The 20,074-nt window shown below is 42.7% G+C and overlaps 1 protein-coding gene across 1 annotated transcript in view; it reads right to left on the reverse strand.

Annotated features, from left to right (window-relative positions):
• znf385c (zinc finger protein 385C) overlaps nt 1–20,074 on the reverse strand; it is a 56,792-nt gene that overhangs the window by 17,293 nt on the left and 19,425 nt on the right. Inside the window, exons 2-3 of the mRNA XM_010775468.1 lie at nt 7,373–7,515; nt 2,093–2,203 (exon numbers count right to left, since the gene is read on the reverse strand). Coding sequence (XP_010773770.1) covers nt 2,093–2,203; nt 7,373–7,515 — 254 coding nt within the window. The remainder of the gene's footprint in view (nt 1–2,092; nt 2,204–7,372; nt 7,516–20,074) is intronic.

Consider the following 20,074-nt stretch of genomic DNA (forward strand, 5'->3'; position numbering starts at 1 on the left):
CTTCAAAATGGCGCGCTGAAATTCATTTCCAGGTCACTACCGGAGGACCGAGGAGTCGAGGAGGGGAAATTTGAGTATTGAGAAACCTCTTAAGTATTTATTTAATATATCTGGCTAGCTATAGCTACTTGCTAACGGTTTAGCTTACCCCCGCGATTCAAAGTAACGTCAACGTAGCTGTAATTTATGCTTTGCTTACATGTTCGCATAACTTGGAAGTTTACTGACATTTGCATACCTTGTTTACCTGGCTCAAGTGGTGGCTCTGGGGTTGTTGAGCCACCATGAATCTGGGGTTGTTGTGTGAGCCACCACTTGAGAATTGTCCATCTTCAAAAACTCTGAGTCCGACTGACAGTTTATTTTAAACATTGTCACAGCTCACATGATAGGTACCTGTCAGCCAATAAGACAGATGTTTATTTCCATTCAACTCTCTGGTTGGTCTGGTGTCTTGCCTCTGTTGCATTCACTGAACACGGGAAATTACAATCCTGCCGTCCTCTCTTGTTCATGATGAGGTTCAGGTAAAGCACGGTTAATGTATTATATTATTGACTATAATAACTAATAATATAATACATTACTTTGAGAGTAGGCAATCCAGGCATATTAACACAATTAATTAAACATACTTATCACGGCGACGGTGTACTGAGATTTATTTATTTTTTAAATAAAAAATAAAAAGATTTTAATTTTTTTTTCTTATTTTTTTTTGCTAGGGGGCCCCTAGTGGCTGCGGGGCCCTAAGCGGCCGCTTATGTCGCTTAATGGGTCGGGCCGGCTCTGCACACACACACACACACACACACACACACACACACACACACACACACACACACACACACACAGAGACCTACCCACACTTTGAAAACCCCTGGATTAGAGCATTTGTTCAATAACAAAACGTGCTCTTTTGCACCCCAACCACACCCAGCAGTTATGTCACAGTGCACCAACACGCCCTGAGGTACACCTCTACATCACTGCAGCTAAGTATAACCACAGGAGGTCAGCAACTAGATTATACGCTGGTGTTAGATTGTTCTTTGTCCTACACTGAGCAGCAGAGAAAGGTTACTTATTTCACTTTTGAGCATTATGCATAAGGATAACTTGGTATAATATGTGAGCAAACTCCGAGGAGGGTACATGAGAGTGTTAGGAAAGTATTCATGCTCTCAGAGAGACAGATAAAGCAACAGTCAGACCTGACACTCTCCTTTAAGTTGGAGCGTGGAGGCGGGGAATGGGATTTGCTCTTGTGTGTTGGGAGCACGTCGGAGTTTCCTCTCCCCCTCAGCTCCCTGTCTCCTGTGCCTCAGCCCTTCTTTGAAGATGGAGACCAAAAGAGTGTGCTTTTACTTTGCCCAGACAAGAGTTGTCTTAGAGCTTTCTCGACTATTAACTATTTGTTTATGTGAATATGTAATAAATATCATGGGAATTTGCCAGTGTGTCTATGTGTGTAAGTCTGTGCTCTAGTGTGCATATTAGCAAGTGTACAGTACGTGTGCGAGTGTGTGTAAATCTGTGTGTTAGGGGTGGCAAGGATAGGAAAAATGGAGCGATGAGCCGAGGATGCTGCTTCCTGCTGGGGCTGCTGATTGTTTCTGCGCTCTGCAGATAAACGACAGCTCTCCCTGCTGTCTAATCCCTCACACCAAACAACAGACAGACACACACATACAAAATCACTGAAAGGGAAACTTAACAAACTGTTATATGCACATAAGTAGAAAAAACGAATGAAAAGAGTAACCTTAACTTTGACATAATATGCAAAAAGTTTTTACTAGTAGTTTTTGTTTTATATTAAGACACAAATATATCCACATTTGGTTATTCACACAAACACTCAGCGTACACAAACACACTAACAGGGATGATAAGGGCTAAGGTAATTAAAAGACCGCCATTCAAAAACAAAACAAAGAGATGATGTTCTCTGAGGCTAGACTATGGATCACTTTTATGTTGTATGTCTCACAGTATGGGATGCCAGCTTTTCTCTCTATCTTATCATGCCCACAACCTCTCTGTAATTCCCGTAAACACCGAGACATAAAGCCACTAAAACATTTCTTACCGTTGAGTTAAAGCGCAGGTGGCAAATGTTGCAGGAGATAATCTGTTTCTTCTTGAGGGGCTGAGGGACACCGAATGTGTGGTTGATCACTGCCTTCTGGACAGGGTCCATCTGAGAGACAGAGAGAAAAGATAGTAAACAACAGACGTTCTGGAAGACTTTATTTTCCCAAAAGAGAATTGCCTGTGCTGCAGAACTACTCAGGGGTGAGGCAAGGTGAGGTTGTTTCCAGGACAGTGCAGCATCACATCTAAATACTTCCAGCAGCTACAATAGTTAGAGGTACATTGTTTCAGCCCCTCAGAATAAAATAGGTTAACGTTAGATAAAACGAATACATTTTAATTCAACAGTCCTGCAATAAATCCTACCGTCACGGAGGTAGAAATGTTAAATTATTGTTGAATCTAAGAGTGGATTAACCTGAATATTAATTCTGGAGACTCTAGTTTGTGGTACTGCCACAATCTTAAAACCTCCTGATTGCTACCAGAGGGCATTAAGAGAACATGTCCCTCATATTGATTAACATATGTATATGCATTAGCATATCGTTTTTTAACAATACCACAATTCCAAAACAATTTCTGTTGTAGAAATATTTTCCTACTACAGTGAGTTTAGATTGATTGCTTCAAATATTATGCTTAGCAATATCATTTAGCTTTACTCATAACACTGTAGGCTAATTAGCAATATTCAGTATATATGGTATCGGTGCTGTTGCTCGAAGGCTCAATGATTGCACCTGTGTCTGCTGTATTAAATTTAGCAGTTAAATAAAAAAGTTAATTCACTTAAAAAGTTAATTTACGCCTCGTAACTAATTCACCAGCACTTTCAATGGTATGACTTGCTTGAAGGGAATATATCTGCACTTTCCTTGTTGTTCGGAGCTTGACTCTTTATGCTTTTTGCACTTTTTGTAAGTCGCTTTGGATAAAAGCGTCAGCCCAATGAAATGTAATGTTATGAAATGTAAGACCTGAAAGCACATCCCTGTACGCACTTATGAAGGTCTGGGAGACACTTTATTGTACACATGAGTACTTTTGTGTTATGAATTACAATCAAGGCACAAATATTTGGATTTCAGATATGGTTATTGGTGGCCTTTTTTAAATCTTAATTTCCCTGATGGAAAAAGACATAAGACATTCTGCTAGTGTACAAACTTTTTTGCTGTATGTGACTGGTCACGGTGTTAGATAATGAGGATTTGTGCCTATTGATAATGCATTGCAAGCTTAAGCGATCACCATTGCCGCCCCCTGCTCTCACAGGGCGGAATATATTAATAGAACTCCCCCACCCTCTAACCACTACAAAGACCTTATAATTTAACAACCAGACCTAAAAAATGGGGCCGAGCCAAAACGGACCGCATGCTGTATATAGAGAGCTGGGGCTTTATGCAAGTGTCCAGGATAGAAATAGCAACAATTCTGAAAAAATGGCTCCATAAATGATTCTTGCTGACATCAAAATCTAAACGTTTTACTCCACCCAGCCCAAGAATGTCCATAAGTAGAAGAGTATTTAGATATCTGCTGGATGCCAACAATCTTTGCCGTCTTTAACAAGCCATTTGTAATAACCTAGATTTATACCTCAGCATTAAGGGTCTATACTATATTTTATACATGTGAGCCTTCTTTATAAAATCCAACTATACATCAGGAACATAAGCGGGAGCGTATCTGATCCTTAGGTTATTTGATTCCAGATTTGTATTTTCCCCAGCTCAATATCCTCATAAGACAAAACGTTCAGAAATTGGACAAATGTTCACAGCAATATTGTTTTCTAGGTCAAATGTTCAATTTACAGTATGTTTTCCTAGGTCAATACTGTACAATTACAACCTATTATACTCCTCAAAATGCCTTCACATTTGCAGGCAAGATTTGTATAATCCGTACTGCAGTTCAAACTTTCATATCCCTTCTTCCTTTTTAACTGTATGAGGAACGCCTTACCAATCGCTTAAGATGTTGATCCTACGAATACAAATGTAGATATACTTCCCAGTGATTTAAAGAACTACGACTGGCCAGCCTCGTCATGGTATTTTCTCATTCAGGTTTGTGATACTTACAGAGATAGTTGAGCGTGAAGACAACATTAAAGAAGTTGAACAAAGACTCTTTCAGTAACACACATCTAGCAAAGCCATTGCACTATAGACCTACAGACAGTGCTTTGAAAGAATGGATGTAAAGTAAACTCAGAGATTCCACAGTGATACTCTTCTATTAAGTAACAAGATAAGACATGATAAAATCACATTTTAAGTTGCTATAGATCAAACCTACACGACAGGTATGTCTAAGGGGAACTCTTGTTAACCCTTATAGTATGGGTTTGTTCTTATCACAGCTGTATTCTCACTTTGTTACGAGCCAGGCAACAGCTCATATTTTAAATGCAGTTAGAGTTCATTGTAACCTCAGCTATGTGTCTGTTCTGTCATGATATTGCAGCCCAAAGAGAAGATGGTTTTGGACCGACATAATTCGGTTTTAACCGTCTGTGTATTGCCTGCAGACGAACAGCCTACTAAAAACAGTTACAGACGAGGCTACATCAGAAGGTCTGCATGCCATCATGACAGCTGATTTCACTGACCCACCCTTCATATAACAATCATCTTAGATTTCCCCCCAGGGTGGCCCAGTTCATTCCTCTGTTCGCATGGCAGAAGGATGGCAAGGGGAGCGCTGTTCTCACACACCAATCCCTGGAACCATACCGGTGGCACGGCAGAACGCCTCAGCTGCCCAGAGATCAGGGTGTGTTGTTGTATTGATGGCATCAGGGTTGGCACACTGCCTTACCTTACTTCTGATACAAAAGCCTGAACAGCATTAGATCCCTTCCTATCACACAAAGAGCTGTGGCTCGTCCATTGCAGCTGCCTCCTCTGCAAGAGTAGCGTCTGTTTACTATGGATTCCTCAAGAAGGCCAGGTGTGAGAGGGAATATAAACACACCTGACACTGCAACCACTATGCAGGAGGTATATCTCTCCCTCAGGGCTCTCTCTGCTTATGTTGCTTTATTTTGGCCTCTTCTACATGACTAAAAGCTACCTCTGGGAGCAACTGACTTTTCCCTTCCCCAGCCGAAGCCTGACCGCTGAAACCTAGCTCTCCCACTCCTGCTGCCCCCCGTGCACCTGAGCAGAGCAGGCTGCACACAGCTATTTGTTTTGGGAACTGAAGAATGTGCCCATTGTCTGTCCGCAGCCATCCTGAACCAACTGCTATAAATGAGTCTTTTGTCCCAGCCCTCCATCCTCCCCCTCCATCCTGGTGCAGACAGGACTTATCCTGCGCCAGGCGGGTGAGACGTGATGGGGTTTCAGGATTGGTAGAGAGAAATAGGTAGAAAGAGAGAGGTGGGGGGGGGATAAGGGACAGCGAGGGACCGGAGGATATTTAGTTTTGAAGACAGGTGCATTCATCTTCCCCCCTGCACACGTCCGGGACAACGTGGGCCTTATCAGTGCTAAGAGAACCTGGGGCTCCCAGTTGAATGGACTTTGTGATTAATGCCACAGCTGCGCCGTCAGACAGTGTGTTATGGAGGATAATCATCTCCTCCCGGGATTGAAGCGACACTGATTTGATGTTACTCCCACAGTTATCACTATTTCTGCATTCTGGTTGTGGTTGATTTCCCGTCCTACTGCGAGTTGTATTCTCCTTAACAATGACTGAAGAACTCAATATCTTTGCAATTGATTGGATTTTCTGTGAAGTCGCTGTGCTGCATGCATTCATAATCTACTGCCTTTTTTTTCTTCAGTAAAGGTTTCTAATGCTTTTCCCTTTTATAATAAAGAAGAAAGCATGTAGCCCCCCCAATGAGTTTATTTGACTAATTCTGAAATATATTTGCTGTGGAATGTCACAAATAGTTTTTATCAGTCATCATAAAGGTTTGAACAGAGCTGCAAGGCAATACGTTGTATTAAGAATAGAAAAAGCAATTGAACCTTTGAAACATAATCATAACACTGACCAATACAAATACATGAAGGTGTTAGAAGGATTATTGTTTTTCCATGCTGCTTCTGCTCACTCCTCCATAGGGCAGTACAGGCGACCCCCCGACCTACAGCAGTGGGTGGCAGACCAAATGAATAAACTGCACTTTTCACATGGCACATCATCACACACATGAAGCACATGTTTACCCCCCACCCCCCCTTGCACATGTCACCCACTGTCTGAACCAGCCAGCCAGATGTCTGTGTGGCCCTCTCTCCTCCTCTCCTTTTTTCGCTTTGTTTGAAAAGGTGTAAAGCATATGCAGGAGAGAAAGCTCTGGCTTATGTTTCATTTACAGACTACAGAACTGGAGATGGTTTCACAGTGTGCGATGAGGGAGGTGAACACAGACACACACACACATACCGTGAAACTAGGATCAAAGATACCAGAAGTTCCTACACACATACATACTCACACAAAACGACAATGGATATAGCGCTGGTAAGTAAAGGATCAAAGATACAGGCTTTTAATTCCAGGCACCGAGGGAAGGCAAGCCTCAGAGCCTCAGTGCTTGAAAACTGAACAGTTTGCTGCTGACATTCGAAGCAAAGTAATAAGGGTCTCATCTGTAGAGATGCTGATACTGTGGTGACAACTAGAATGCTGAGAGGTGAAACCCTGCTAGAATGAAGATTAGCACCCCGAACCTGAGGGATGGCCTCTGACAGGGGGAGAGTTTATGGGACACGTACTGGAGGCTAAGGTCTGGCAGTAAAGATAGTGAGTTGGTGAATAAGGACATGATTTTATGGCCTGTCTGTCTTTATCCCTCTACCTGATCATGGGGTTGAACATTGAAACTGAATTTATGAAGTGTGGGGCTCACAACCCTGACACATAAAATTAAGGTAGTTCCTGTCCCAGCGTACAAAATGACGTTTAAATGTTGGTTGGGGTTGACATGTCTTTAATTCAAATACACTGATATTTGCAAGTGTGTGCAAGACGAGACAGGACCAAAGAAATGTTGTTCTCGAGCTATAAAAAGCAAGTTACAAAACAGTGTAGACATAACGTTTTTCTTCTGTGAAATTAGCCAACTATTCACATGATATTTCTGGTGGATCTAATTGGGTACTATATCATTTGCAGGTCGGCCTCTGCCAGCGACCTTTATTGTTTAAAAATCCTTGTAGATAAAAGTTATAGATCAATCAGTTCCACTTCATCTAACTGCTATTTTCCATGATATTGGTACCCAAGGAGCTATTGCACTTACCGTGTTGAAGTTAGGAAAGAGATTGAGGGGGGAGGATCCGTTGAGTCTGAAGGGCAGGAGATGTTTGAGGTCAAGCTGCGGCTGCAGAGGCCGTCCCGGGAGGGGCAGGGAGGCGAGGAGGGGGCTGCCCTGAGCCGACGTACCTGGACAACACAAAGAGGTTGATGCTAGAAGTTAAGAAAACAACTTGAAAAGTGAAACTGTGGGACTTTTCTGTTCTAGTATGGGCAGGATTGCACCAAAGACTTCCAAAAGGTGAGGTGCTCTCAGAGGGGGCCTGACTTTGATTTATTTGATACCAGAGGCAACATTACACCTTCAGCTGACACACAGCACACACATAGAACCACTCAAAAGTGTGTGTACAAGTGTGTTTGTACCCGGGACAATACAGCGTGTGTTTCGGTTTTCAAGTGGACAAAAGGAGGTGTACACGGGCAGTCCTGCTGGAGACTTAATACTCCCACCCAGCTGAGCGGCCTGATCCCCCAAGGACAAGCCATCTGTCCTCATGTACATACACATACACATCATTTAATTACTGATTTATTGGCTGAGGAAAGGTGCCTGTGCGAGGGAAAGATGGGAGATATCGGATTTCAAATGGACCAGGGATGAGGAGATTTCTAATTTTCCGCTTGGCTGCGTTTCAGTAGACCAGTGTGCTCACCGGTGCACAGGCACTTATCGCAGCACCAGGATCAATCATCGGTGTCAGCTTCAGGTCACCGTGGCCACACCAAAGTATGCCTATCATGTGAGCCTTACTGCAACACACACGCACGCCCACATGCGCACACGTACACACATACAAAAAGCAATCACCAACAATAATACCAGCGGCTTAGAAAATACAAAAGATTGCCCAAAAGGAGCCTCTTCTCTGGGTGGGAATGGAGATGTGCAATTTCAGAGACAGATGGTGGGATTCCAAAAAGGAAAGGTGAAGAGAGAGACAGTAAAAAGATGCTACATTAATATATTCATAACTGGGAGTGCATCATGTATGGCACTGTTCTGTACTGTATTTGTTACATAGCAAGCATGTTGTTGAAGTACATTTACAACATCACTATGAGAAAAAAAACGTAATTCAACACTGAGTCTTAGAAAGATAAAGCTGTACTACCCCTTTATCAATGCTATATAAAAACATACACACTCAGATGCTCACTACAGTAGAATGCATGTTTGATAAAAACGGCCAATTAAAAACTCAAGATAAACAGACGTTGTTCAATTCATCAAGACTTCTCTATTTAGATTTTTTGTTCACTGAGGAGTCATGCAAAAAAAGGTTTTATCACACATGGAAGTTACCACAGGATGATCATTTCAAACACAAAGTATTGCATTCTCCAGTCACTGCAAAATCCAGCACTTATGTAGCTAATAACACACATCTTGAACTGAATCTTCTCTAGAACTAGACCTGATCATAAATACATCCCACCGTTAAAAGGCTTAAATTATAAATCTGAAAAAAAAAAAATGCACCAATAACCCTATTGTTTGGTTCGTTACAAGGAGGACACTCCTACACTTCTCTTAAAGACTGCATGGACAGGATTAATTAGAAAGCCATCCCATTGATCATTCTCCTAGATTACTCAAGTATGAATACAAAGCCATCAGAAACATCAATAGAAAATCAAATTTAGCCGTGTTCTTTCTTTGTTTGTTTCGGCATAATAGTAGTATTTTTTGTTCTCCTAGCACTTGTTTCAAGGAGATGATTCTGCTCTATGGCCTGTGTGAAGTACAGAAGCGAGTGGGAGATATGTCAGTAGTCTGGCCCATGGTTTGCGCAGCTTGGCAGGATTGGCACTATGACGCGAGGTGTATGTTTTTGGTCTGTGGGGGGGCTGAAAGATGGAAGCTCTGAGCATATGCTCCTCAGTGCTGGGCGCAGGCCTGCCTTTGCCATGTGTGGGCTCTCCTCTGCTGTGTGTCTGACACCTCCAGAGATGCAGCAAAGCATGAGCGCAGGCAGCCTACAGACACGTGGGCAGCAGCCGGCAGGGGATCACTCACACACATTCACATTCACACAGAAGACGAGGAGAAGCTGAGTCTCCTCTTGGCAGGGCTATCAGAGAAAACGCTGGGCTTGCAGGGAGGACAGTTATCAGCTGATAGTGCTTCCCCACCTCTCTGTGACTCCCTAGGCAGCTTATTAAATCAGGGGCTGGCTGTTTGCCTCTTTGGATGATAACGCAGCCATGGAGGCGCAGCCCGGATCCGGGCATGTACGACAACGAGTGTGGGGCCCTGTGTGCTTCAAATGCATGTACGACACACACACACACACACACACACACACACACACACACACACACACACATCCAGTAGGTGTATACTTTGAAGCAAAGTGTGTTGCAACTTGTGTGCAACCAAATAGGATGGCTTATTTCTGCCTGCAGCCCATGGTAACCTCCTTCTATCACACTGCGTGATTTTCCAGTCATTTAATATTGTGTGTGTGTGTGTGTGTGTCTGCACATATGTTCATGTTTGCATGCGTATGTGGTTATGTGCACATGGGCTCATTCTGTCCGGAGCCATGTCTGCGTGGAGGCTCAGGTTTATTTACGCCTCACTTGTGGTCCAGGGTCCAGACAAGTTGAGGCATGGCCTGAAACCAAATGTCCAGCCTCTTCCTCTCTCTCCCCCAGATGACTTTGCTTACGGATCTGACTCTCTCCGTGAGTCTCTCCCCAGGCAGACCTCCTCCTCTTCCTCCAACCATCACAACAACGCATTCCTCCCTCTCATGACTCATTGGGCTTAGTTACACAACAGCCGCCGTCACATCGCATTTACTCCGATTCCTGTATGTTTGTGTGGTGCATCTAAGCCATAAAATTCAAATGTTGATTTTTGAATTATTTTCTTCTTGCTCATCTGAGAAAATGATGGATTCCAACGTGTACAAGCACACTTACTGAGCCTTCCTCTACCGCGCTCACAGAATCATCTCAATTCAACCTTTTAGTCCTTTTGCTGTTATTCTCTTGTCATTACTCCGGTACTCTCTAGGTTTCTGACAAATTGCCTTTTCTCACATCTAAATACCACCACCCCGCCCCCTGTGCTTTGCGTATCCTTGCAAAGTGCTGCTTAGCGTCTCAGGCAGGAGAAATGCACAGGGTCGGGGAGGAGAGAAAACTGCCTTTCTATTTGCGGCCCAGTGTAATTATGGGGGAATAGATGCTGGCACAGCAGGGTCTTACAGTTGGTTGAGTAGATCTCCACCTTCTTTTTCCTTCTGTCTTTTCTTGCCTAGCCTCTCAAAAAACTACCCACAATTAGGCTTTGAATTAAGTTTTTTGTAACAGGTGCCATTTTGAGACAGTGCTCTAAAAGGCTGGCTCTGGTGTTTGCTTTAAACATTTAAACAGAAAAATCTGGGAACAGTCATCCAAAAAATATAAGAAACATGTCAAGACAACATGAAAACTCCAAAAAGTAAAAGATAACACATCTCAATCTCCCTTAGGGGCTGGCTGCAGTATAGATCTTAAATCACACCCCGCCATGTTTGCAGATGGGACATGGGGCATCTAAAAAGTGCACATCAAATAATATCATATATAATGTCATTTTAGGTATTTCTTCTAACATTGTATGTTTAAATGTTTCAGATAAGTGAGGTTGTAATAACTAAAGCTAGTTTAGGCTCATTGCTTGACTTGTTATTGGTTCTGGCTAATGTATAGGCGGGACTTCAATAACGCCTCTTTAGCCACCAAAGAACTACAGCGCCGACTCAAAATAACGTCCAAAAAAGTTGGAGTCTCCCCTATCTGGGATATTTTGGCTTCACTTTGGTATAGAACAGACTGTAGACACGTTGGTTATCAATACACACATATTATGGTTTAGACTCTATACAGAAGAACTCTCTTTCTTAATTCCCAAGAGACAGAAAAAAACCAGGACAATGTATGTACTGCTGCTAGTGATGTACCCTTGTGGATCCTCGAGGAGACAAATTACTTGTTCAATAATGTTTGTATACAATTTAAAAGGTTTGCTTGTTGAGTAAAATAACTTACAAGACTTCTCATGCTGCCAAATCCTTCCACAACCCCAATAGAGAAGGGAATGCCAGGAAAATAATGACTTATATTTTGCTTAAGGCCTATCAGAAAAGAAAACATGATGAAATCCTTTGTGTAAGAATATTTTAAAAGAATACACCATAGATGGAGTTAGCTTGTCTCGGGTTTTGTGTTGTTTTTTGTTTTTTTCGGAGCACTTCCTTTTGTTGATTTCTGCAGAATATAAGGCTATTATGTATTGACTGCCTGCTGAGAAACAGTTGGACTGTCAGACAGACCTTCGCCATTCAGCTTCTGATCTGATTATCCAGCTGCGATAATGAATATCTACACATCCTGAGTTGAATCTGTTGAATAGGGAATTTGGAAGGGAAATTGCTGACCGGGGAAATGACTAGCACTTATTGCAGGCACTATATGAGCATAATAACTCTGCACCATGTGGATGATTGTTTTGTCAGTGGCCAAGTACACATAATAATCATTCTATTTCATGATGTTTATCACCGTCCTTATATGCTTCTACCAAATGTGCATACACTTGAGTCCTGACACACACAATCGGAGTCATAACACGACGATGCTCATTGTGCATCTGCCACATTGTTGCCACAGTGTTTCACCATCCCCCAGCCCCCCCACACATTTCCCAGCAGCCGCTGTCCTGCCTCTGATGGGACTGGATCTGACAGGGCAGGAAGAGCCTGCAACTACATGTCTCCATCTAAATATAGAACTGAAGTTTTTTCCTTACAATAACCCAACCAACAAGGGCCTTTTTTATTAAAATAACCCCAAAAATGCTATGCATACAAATGACTATATCACAAGCTCTGCGCCTGGAAATGTTAAATTGGCATCGTAGTTTATTAGAGGCTCACAGCCAATCAAGGGCATTGAATGACATTGCACTGCCCCTTGAAGTCCAAATGTACTCCACCGAGAGACACAGTGAGCGAGACAAACAGGGGGAGAGGAAAGTGACTCTCAACAGCCAATTAGCTTCCGCTTGATCAGGAGTTGATGTGAGGGCCAATGTGGGAACCATTACGGCATGGACGGAGAACATTAACCACCATCAGTTCTAATTAAAGACTGACACTTTTTATTTCTCTCCTTCCCCAGCCACTCCTCCCTAACTTCTATTATCCAATTTCTACTCTCCACTCCCCTTAAAATATGATCATTATCTGCAAACCTGACTTTAAGATAGCAGGTTACTGGGCTGATTAGATGAAACACTGCTGAGATGATGAAAGGTCTTTAATTAGCCCGCAATTAAGACATTTTGATTGGTTCAGATGCATGAAACAGGCAATAATTATATGCTTCTCTTAAGCTGCAGATATGATCTCATCATGATGAATAAAGCGTTATTCTGAATGAGACGCAAATCCTGAAAGAGGGCATATAAATACATAATTTCAGCTGCTTTTCTAATCAAAATGACCATTTTGGAGACTTTTATGTCTCCTATTAACAACTATTAACTATTGACAATCGCATGTTATTCAATTTTTTAGAAAGAGTCCCATAATTTTACCCTCCTTCCTCTCCCGTTTCTTCTCCTAACTTCAAAGCCTTTAAAGTTGTTTATTTGAATCATGTTTTGCTCTTCTTTCTGGGTCACTCCGCATGCCGTGCTGGCTGCAATGTGACTGTATTGTGTACTGGAGTGTGTGAGTTGTGTGCTGCACATGACAGTTTGTATTCTGGTGTGTGTGCAGCAGGCAGATACAGTTTATTCGGTAAATATGTGCAAGGAATATTTGAGCAGAAAAGAGCTCCAACTTTACCCTGTTTGATGTGTGAACAATCAAGTGTCGGCTTGTCATCTTACCTTTGTGTCCATGTGAGGGGGAGAAGAGCTGCATGATAAAAAGGTTGGCTGAGACATTTCCAGCAGAGGAACTGGATCCAAGCTCTAATAAGGTTGTGAAGGGTGTTCTTATGAGGATTACATTTAATCTCAGCACTACTGTAATACTTTTTTTCTGCGACCCTATTTTAAGATAATCTTTAAAGAAAATAATCTCATATGAAGTTCTGCCCTCCTTTCTCTTCTTTTTCCCTGTATTGCAGGAGGTGCCAGATTGCTCCATGTGTCCTGATTATATGCAAGGCTAAGCACAGTTTGCCCTGCCACTGAAAATAGAGCACTCTCAGCAAGGGGGAAGACTTCTTAACTTTACTTCCACATGCAGTCTTAGAGGAATTATACAAAGTAAGACACTGGATCTGTCGAGTTCATCTCTCAGTCAACCCCAACATCTCACCTGTACTCAGCCAGGCGTCTGCTCTCCTGCTGGCTCGGGTAAATTAACATCATCATTTTAGTGCTTCATTAATCACAGAACACAAAATGAGAAGAAGAATAAGATCAATATTCAGCTGCTGCCTCAAAGAAAAATATAAACCTGTCAGTGTTACTGCCAATGACAAACCACAGTTAGGTTCCCTAATAAATTATGAAAAGTGCTGTACAATGAGAGGTGAGGCCAACACGACCCTGTTAACAACACTGTATTTTTTTTTTTCATTCTAGTATAATATTATGTTTAATCTCACCATTAATTGTTGCTTTTTTGACGTGAAAATATAAGAACAGTTTTATATAATCCTACACATTCACCATAGACTATACAGAAAGTTTTAGTATGTTTGGCTTTATAGTCATGGCAGTCGGACAGTGGTAACAGGACCTGGTGGAGAAGCTTCTTCTCACGTAGAGTGTCTGTAATGAGTTCTGTCAGGCAAGCAGCGAACAGCGGAGCTACTGAACTCAACCTGAGCAGAGGCAAGGCCCATCTGTCAAGCTGGGACGATAAGCCTGGAGCCATCCAGAAACAAATTGCTCAGCTTCCCCACTGTGAAGCCCTACGAGGCAGGCAAGCTACGGGCGGGCAACAGAGATGCGTTAGATTTCCGATTCTCTACACAGGAAAAAGGAAGAGAAGTAGGGAAATATCAAACACATTAATCTATGCAGATGGTGCCGATGGCCAGCCATTGCTTTGCAGAAGCAGCAGCTGCACGCAAAACTCAATGATAAACGGCAAAAGGAAAAAAAGAAAATAAATTGTTATTTGCTTACAAGCCTTAGGGTGAGCAGCTTTATTGAAATCACCCACACTTTTACTAATCTCCTTCCTTTGATATTATAATAATATAATATAATGACAGCTGTCGGACCTTTCCCTCTAGGTACAAACAAACTTTTGAAATGTGCGCTTGAGAAGGTGGGAGATGATCAAAGCTAAAATAAAAGCAGTTTAAACATCTGGCGGAGAGAGGCGACATTGGCATCATCTCTGTTTTCATTTACCACAACTAGCATCTTGTCAAAAAAAACAAATATAAACTAATTCAAAGTAGTGCCTAGCCAACACATACAAAAAAGTAAAAAGGGCTGGGAATTTTACAGGATTGACAGGAACTCAGATGAGGTTCGTTTCCTCAGCAATTTGTGCAAGTGGCATTAAGTGCAACATCATTTTTGACATGAATAAATATCAGGCTGGTCAACCAAGCGTCACGCAGCCATCATGCCAACTGTGACAGGTCATTATAAATCGATTAGATATGGTAGGCGAGCAGGACTGGTTGGATCTTTGAGAGGGAGGGATGTGGCGTACAAGAGGAATAAGCACAAGACAGAGGTTGCTTTCTAATTTTAAACTCCTCAGCTGATGAGTTGAGAGCAGCAAGAGATGAAAACAGAGAGGCAGACATAAAGGTGGTTATGAGGCTGTGACGAATGTGAAATGAAATTGAAATTGTAGCTGCGCCGAACACAGTGGAACTATCCTCTCCTGAATTTCTCATCAGAGATGAACGGTGTACAACACACGCGCGCACGCACGCACGACACACACACACACACACACACACACACACACACACACACACACACACACACACACACACACACACACACACACACACACACACACACACACACACTTCAAAATACATTAATGATTTATTTACGCAGCTGCAAGTATTTTGAGATTCTTAGGTGTTGCAGGCGGGAACGGTCCTTTTATTTATATAAACAACACAAGCAAAATGCTTGCAGAGAGCATTGTACAGAACATTACTTGTGTATTATTACATTCATTGTTATGCAAAAGAGCTCCTGCTAAGGAAGTTGTATTAGCAGTAAGCCAGTAAATTGCTTTCCCCCAGCAGATCCTTTTTTTTATCAAATGGCCTGCTGATCATATACCCACATCCCACCTGAATAAATTTTTCTCATAACAACACTTTCCCACGTATTTTAAGTTCTTAGTTTTATCTTCATATAACACAGCTCATTTAAATTTCCCTTTCAGGCATGTGTCTCCGACCAATTAAAACTCTTAATGGAAATGTGTACTGGCTATAAAAAGGCAAAGCTTTCCTTTTCTTTTCAGGTCCTAGCTGTAGGGCCACGTTTTTTTCTCTTAACACAGAGCAGGCAAGTGGGACAGAGCTTTTATAATATTTGAGGAACAGAAAATGCAGTTACATGAGAATTATGGGACGGGAATACGACTGTGGTAATAAAAGTCCTCCAGCTGTGAACTGTGGTAATGCATAAATTAGCTTACATTCTATAATGTAGATAGCACCTCGAGAAAATAACAAACACAGTAGCAATTCATAGATAATTCAATACAAAAATACAATTAAGTAGCTTACACAATATGAACAATGACTCATTTGTGTTGACTGAAAGCCATTTTACAGAAATAAATGAACCCTAAAGTGTCCGTGGTCAGGTTGAAAGGTCAGCTGAAGGACAAAGCCCATGTTAAAAACTAATTACACCTTGGTTGCTTGGTTGTGAAATGCCCCCACTCTCAATCAGCAGTGGCCTTGTGAAATAAACGAGCTAATCTTTCCCAACCTGTGCTGTAATTGTTTCAAATCAACCTCACACCTCAGCGTCACTGCCAGTATAATTGCTCAGGAGCGTGAAGATTAATCTACAGACGCACATCTGTGGGACTTCATTTACGGGTCGCAGTGCCATGCCTTGTGGATCCAGACTCATTTGGTTTTCAATCTTGTAAAGCATATGGAGCCAAACAAAGGGGGGGAACATGGTGAGGAAAAGAAGGAAAATAAGAAAACACTCACATGCACATGGTTACCAACACCTATACAAAGCGTGCAATGAGGACAAACACAGAAACCCATGTCTCTAAGCAGAAGGTGATGTATGTGAGTGCCACTGTGAATAACTGTCATCAGCAAATGATTGGTCTGTTATCATGTCCACCTGTTAATGGAGGAGAAGAGTCAGGCACACAGTCAACACATTTTAACAAGAGGAAAAGTGTCATAGTTTACAAATGCGGCTCAGAAATCAGTGATTGGAATTGTGAGCTACTTTCAGGCTGAGAGAGGACGGGCTGTTCGACAAGCTCTCTGAAGAGAAACAGCTGCAAGCTGCAAATTAGAAAGCCTTTGAGAAGCTGCTCTGTCCTTTGTTGTCTTCTTCCTCCTCTCCTCAAAGTGCTGGCATGCAGATGTCTCCTCTCATTCCTCATGTGTAATTACAAAGATGGGAGAGTGGCATAAAGGGATGATTCTACATGAGGTATTGTACTGCAGGCGGCACACTCGGGCAGCCCGCGTGCCTTTAAATGGGAGATCTTCAACACAGAACATCATTTAAAGACGGACTACTTCCTCATGCCTTTCAACTTGACGAACCAGACACAATATGGTTAAAAAACAATGCGACCACCCATTGTGGTGTTATATACCCTCCACTTCAGCAATAGGGTCCTCCTGCTCTGCCCGGTGCAGAGGAGAGGGGCTGAGCAGATAAGGATTCTTATCAGAGAGCGTGCAGGTGTTTGGAGAAGTGAGGCCCTAAAAGGATTCCTGAGTTACTATTGGCCAGCAGGATTTCACTCAATGTGAAGAGAGTAAGAAAAGAAGCGCAGAGGGATGGATATGTGTGTGTGTGTGTGTGTGTGTGTGTGTGTGTGTGTGTGTGTGTGTGTTTGGTGTGACGGGTGAGTTGTTGGCCAGGGTGTTATAATTGTGAATCCCCTCAGGGTGCCGCAGTACAGAGCGTCTTAGACACCTGCTGGTGTGGTGATAAGAAACGAAAAGCAATCACTCCAGTTACCCGGCAGCCCCAACTGGCGTCTTGCTGCCTCTCAATCTGCTACTTGGGTATTTCTCTCAAATATAACCGGCTTTCTGTTATAGGTCAGCTCCTCAGTGGGCTTTTGCCTCGGGAGAAGAGAGTAGGAAACAAGAGAGGAGATACTGAAGGTAAAGAGAGATGCTTTTTTTATTCAGAGTTAGTGCATTTTTTATTTTTTACTGTATCTGCACCTTTCTCCTGCAAACCTAACAATGCAAAGCAGGAAGTGTGGCAGAAGTTCCTTGTTGCACTACAGGCTGCTGTTTCAAACTAACTTTATCACACCCACAGAGGTCAAGGACTTGCGGTCTGGCTCCGAGTGGGTCCTCAAACTCTCTACAGAGCGTTTCTCATTAGCGTGATTCCAGCAGAGGATTATAATGCGAATCTTTGAGATAAATCTTTGCTCGTCACAGAGAGACCATCAGCGAAGACTCCTGAATTATTCATTTCCTGTTTACAGCAGGCGACAGGTGCGCGACCTCTGTGATGAGTGCCCAGGGTGTCTGGAAGAAGTGGTGACAAGGGAAGGGAAGGAGGGGGAGGGGGGGTAGNATTCAGAGGAAACTGCCAATTTGTTAGATTCAGGTGCTTGGTACGGTTTGGGTCTGCTTTTGCTTTTCATGCTTTTAATTGTAATTATGTGGCCGGGCATGCAGCTTTAGCAGACTTTTATGTACGGCTCCATGGAAGGTGTTTTGAAGGGAGAGTAGGATTGCCAATTTTAGGGGGGGGGGGGAAGCAAGTAAATTACTGTTCCCCCAAAAAGCGAGAGTAAAACCCAGGGTGGCAGTGGGGGTCGGGGAGGTCTGCCAAGCTTGAGCTGCACATCAGCCGAGTGGCATTTACTGTAACCTTTCCCCTGGCTTTTAATAACTGCAGCAGAAACAGCAGAAACGCGGATCACTGCGATTCACTGGGGAGGGCTGGGGAAATGGGTCTCCAACTCCTCGTGACCACACAATGCCCATAGACACCTAGGGAGGGGCATGGAGTCCACAACGACTCAGTTTCAGCTCTTTGAGAACTGTATTACAAGTATAAGTATTTATTTTGAGGGATTTGTCACGTAAGAAAAGAAGAGGAAAACTGCTGAGAACAGGGTGTGTTGGACAGACAAAGGGGGTAAGGGCTGGAAATAAGCAGATGTTGTCAAAAAACACAGTCAACCCGTCTGGTTTGCTTAGTTTAACACCAAAGAAATACCAAACTGAATCACACGGAATTCAATCTGGTTCACTCAGCCTGAACAATAGTCTCTGACACCTGATAGCTCAAGAGTAAGCCTCCCATTTATTCTCATATATTGATGTGGACATCGGCATGAACACACACACAAGAATGCATGCAAACAGAAGCTCACACTCTCTGTGATGCATGGGGTTCACCTTCAGGCAGCTGGGAAGAGAGACACACATTTCTCCCCCAACTCCTGCTTCAGACAAAATCACAAAGGGCTGGATGATATAGTGAGCTGTCCCCTCTGGTTGCAAAGAGGGAATGGAAGCATGTCTCCGAGACAGCAGCTACAAATGGCCGATCTCTGTAACTGCCTTTTCTTTCTCTCTCCGCTGAGCATCCACACAGACCTTGGCAGATCTCAAAGACAGATTAATCTCGATTGAAAGTCGCTGAAGTGTCCTCAAGCGTCAAAGCATTACTACTTATCGCTGGAAAGCACAGTGGAGACGATCCAATGAAAAGACAATAAGCTATGAGGTCATTTGGGATGGACAAACACCCACGAAGCGGGAAGGACTGTAAAGAGCCCACAGACGAGACAATCATGATGTGAAGTCTTGATTTGAAAGACTCAGTCTGCCTGCTTTGGCTGCTGCTGTTGGAACTGCATGGATCTCATGTTCCCACCACTTGTAAAAACAGGAGAATCGCAGTTTTGGCATCTGAAAGACACTCAAACTCAACAAATATCGTCTGTAACAAGGTTTTAAGGCACTCACCTTCACTCATTTTCCCTTCACTGTGCACCACTGCCTAAAAACTTGCCAGGGGTCACTGGATGCAGCAGGCCCTCTTTAACATCATGCAGGACTTTAGTTAAAGTGGACCTATCATGCTATATTTGAAACATATATTGTAGGGCCATACCTATATAAAGTATATAAATATAGTTTTTTTTTCAAAATACCAAACAGATCCTGCATTTTAGCCATGCCTCATTTCGCTCTATTTGCTCTTTCCAGCCCTGTTTTTGCAGGGGGCTGATTCTGTGACGTAGCTTTAATGCAAATGAGCTGCAGCTGACCAAGCCCCCCTGCAGGAGAGGGGAGCGTGCTCTGATCAAGTCAGAAGAGGGGGAGAAAAAGAGATCTCCATCCTCCGTGTTTTATTCTTATATATGATTATTTAGAGTCATTATTCATTTGTTTTAAAGCGCAATAAATAACAAAGAAGACCTTTGACCAGCACTTTTCAAATTTTGTCCGGAAGATTTAAACTTTAACGGACATGTTGACCAACGAAAGAAAA

The sequence above is a fragment of the Notothenia coriiceps genome, unplaced genomic scaffold (assembly GCF_000735185.1).
Source record: "Notothenia coriiceps isolate Sejong01 unplaced genomic scaffold, NC01 NC01_scaffold00015781, whole genome shotgun sequence".
Lineage (NCBI taxonomy): Eukaryota > Metazoa > Chordata > Actinopteri > Perciformes > Nototheniidae > Notothenia > Notothenia coriiceps.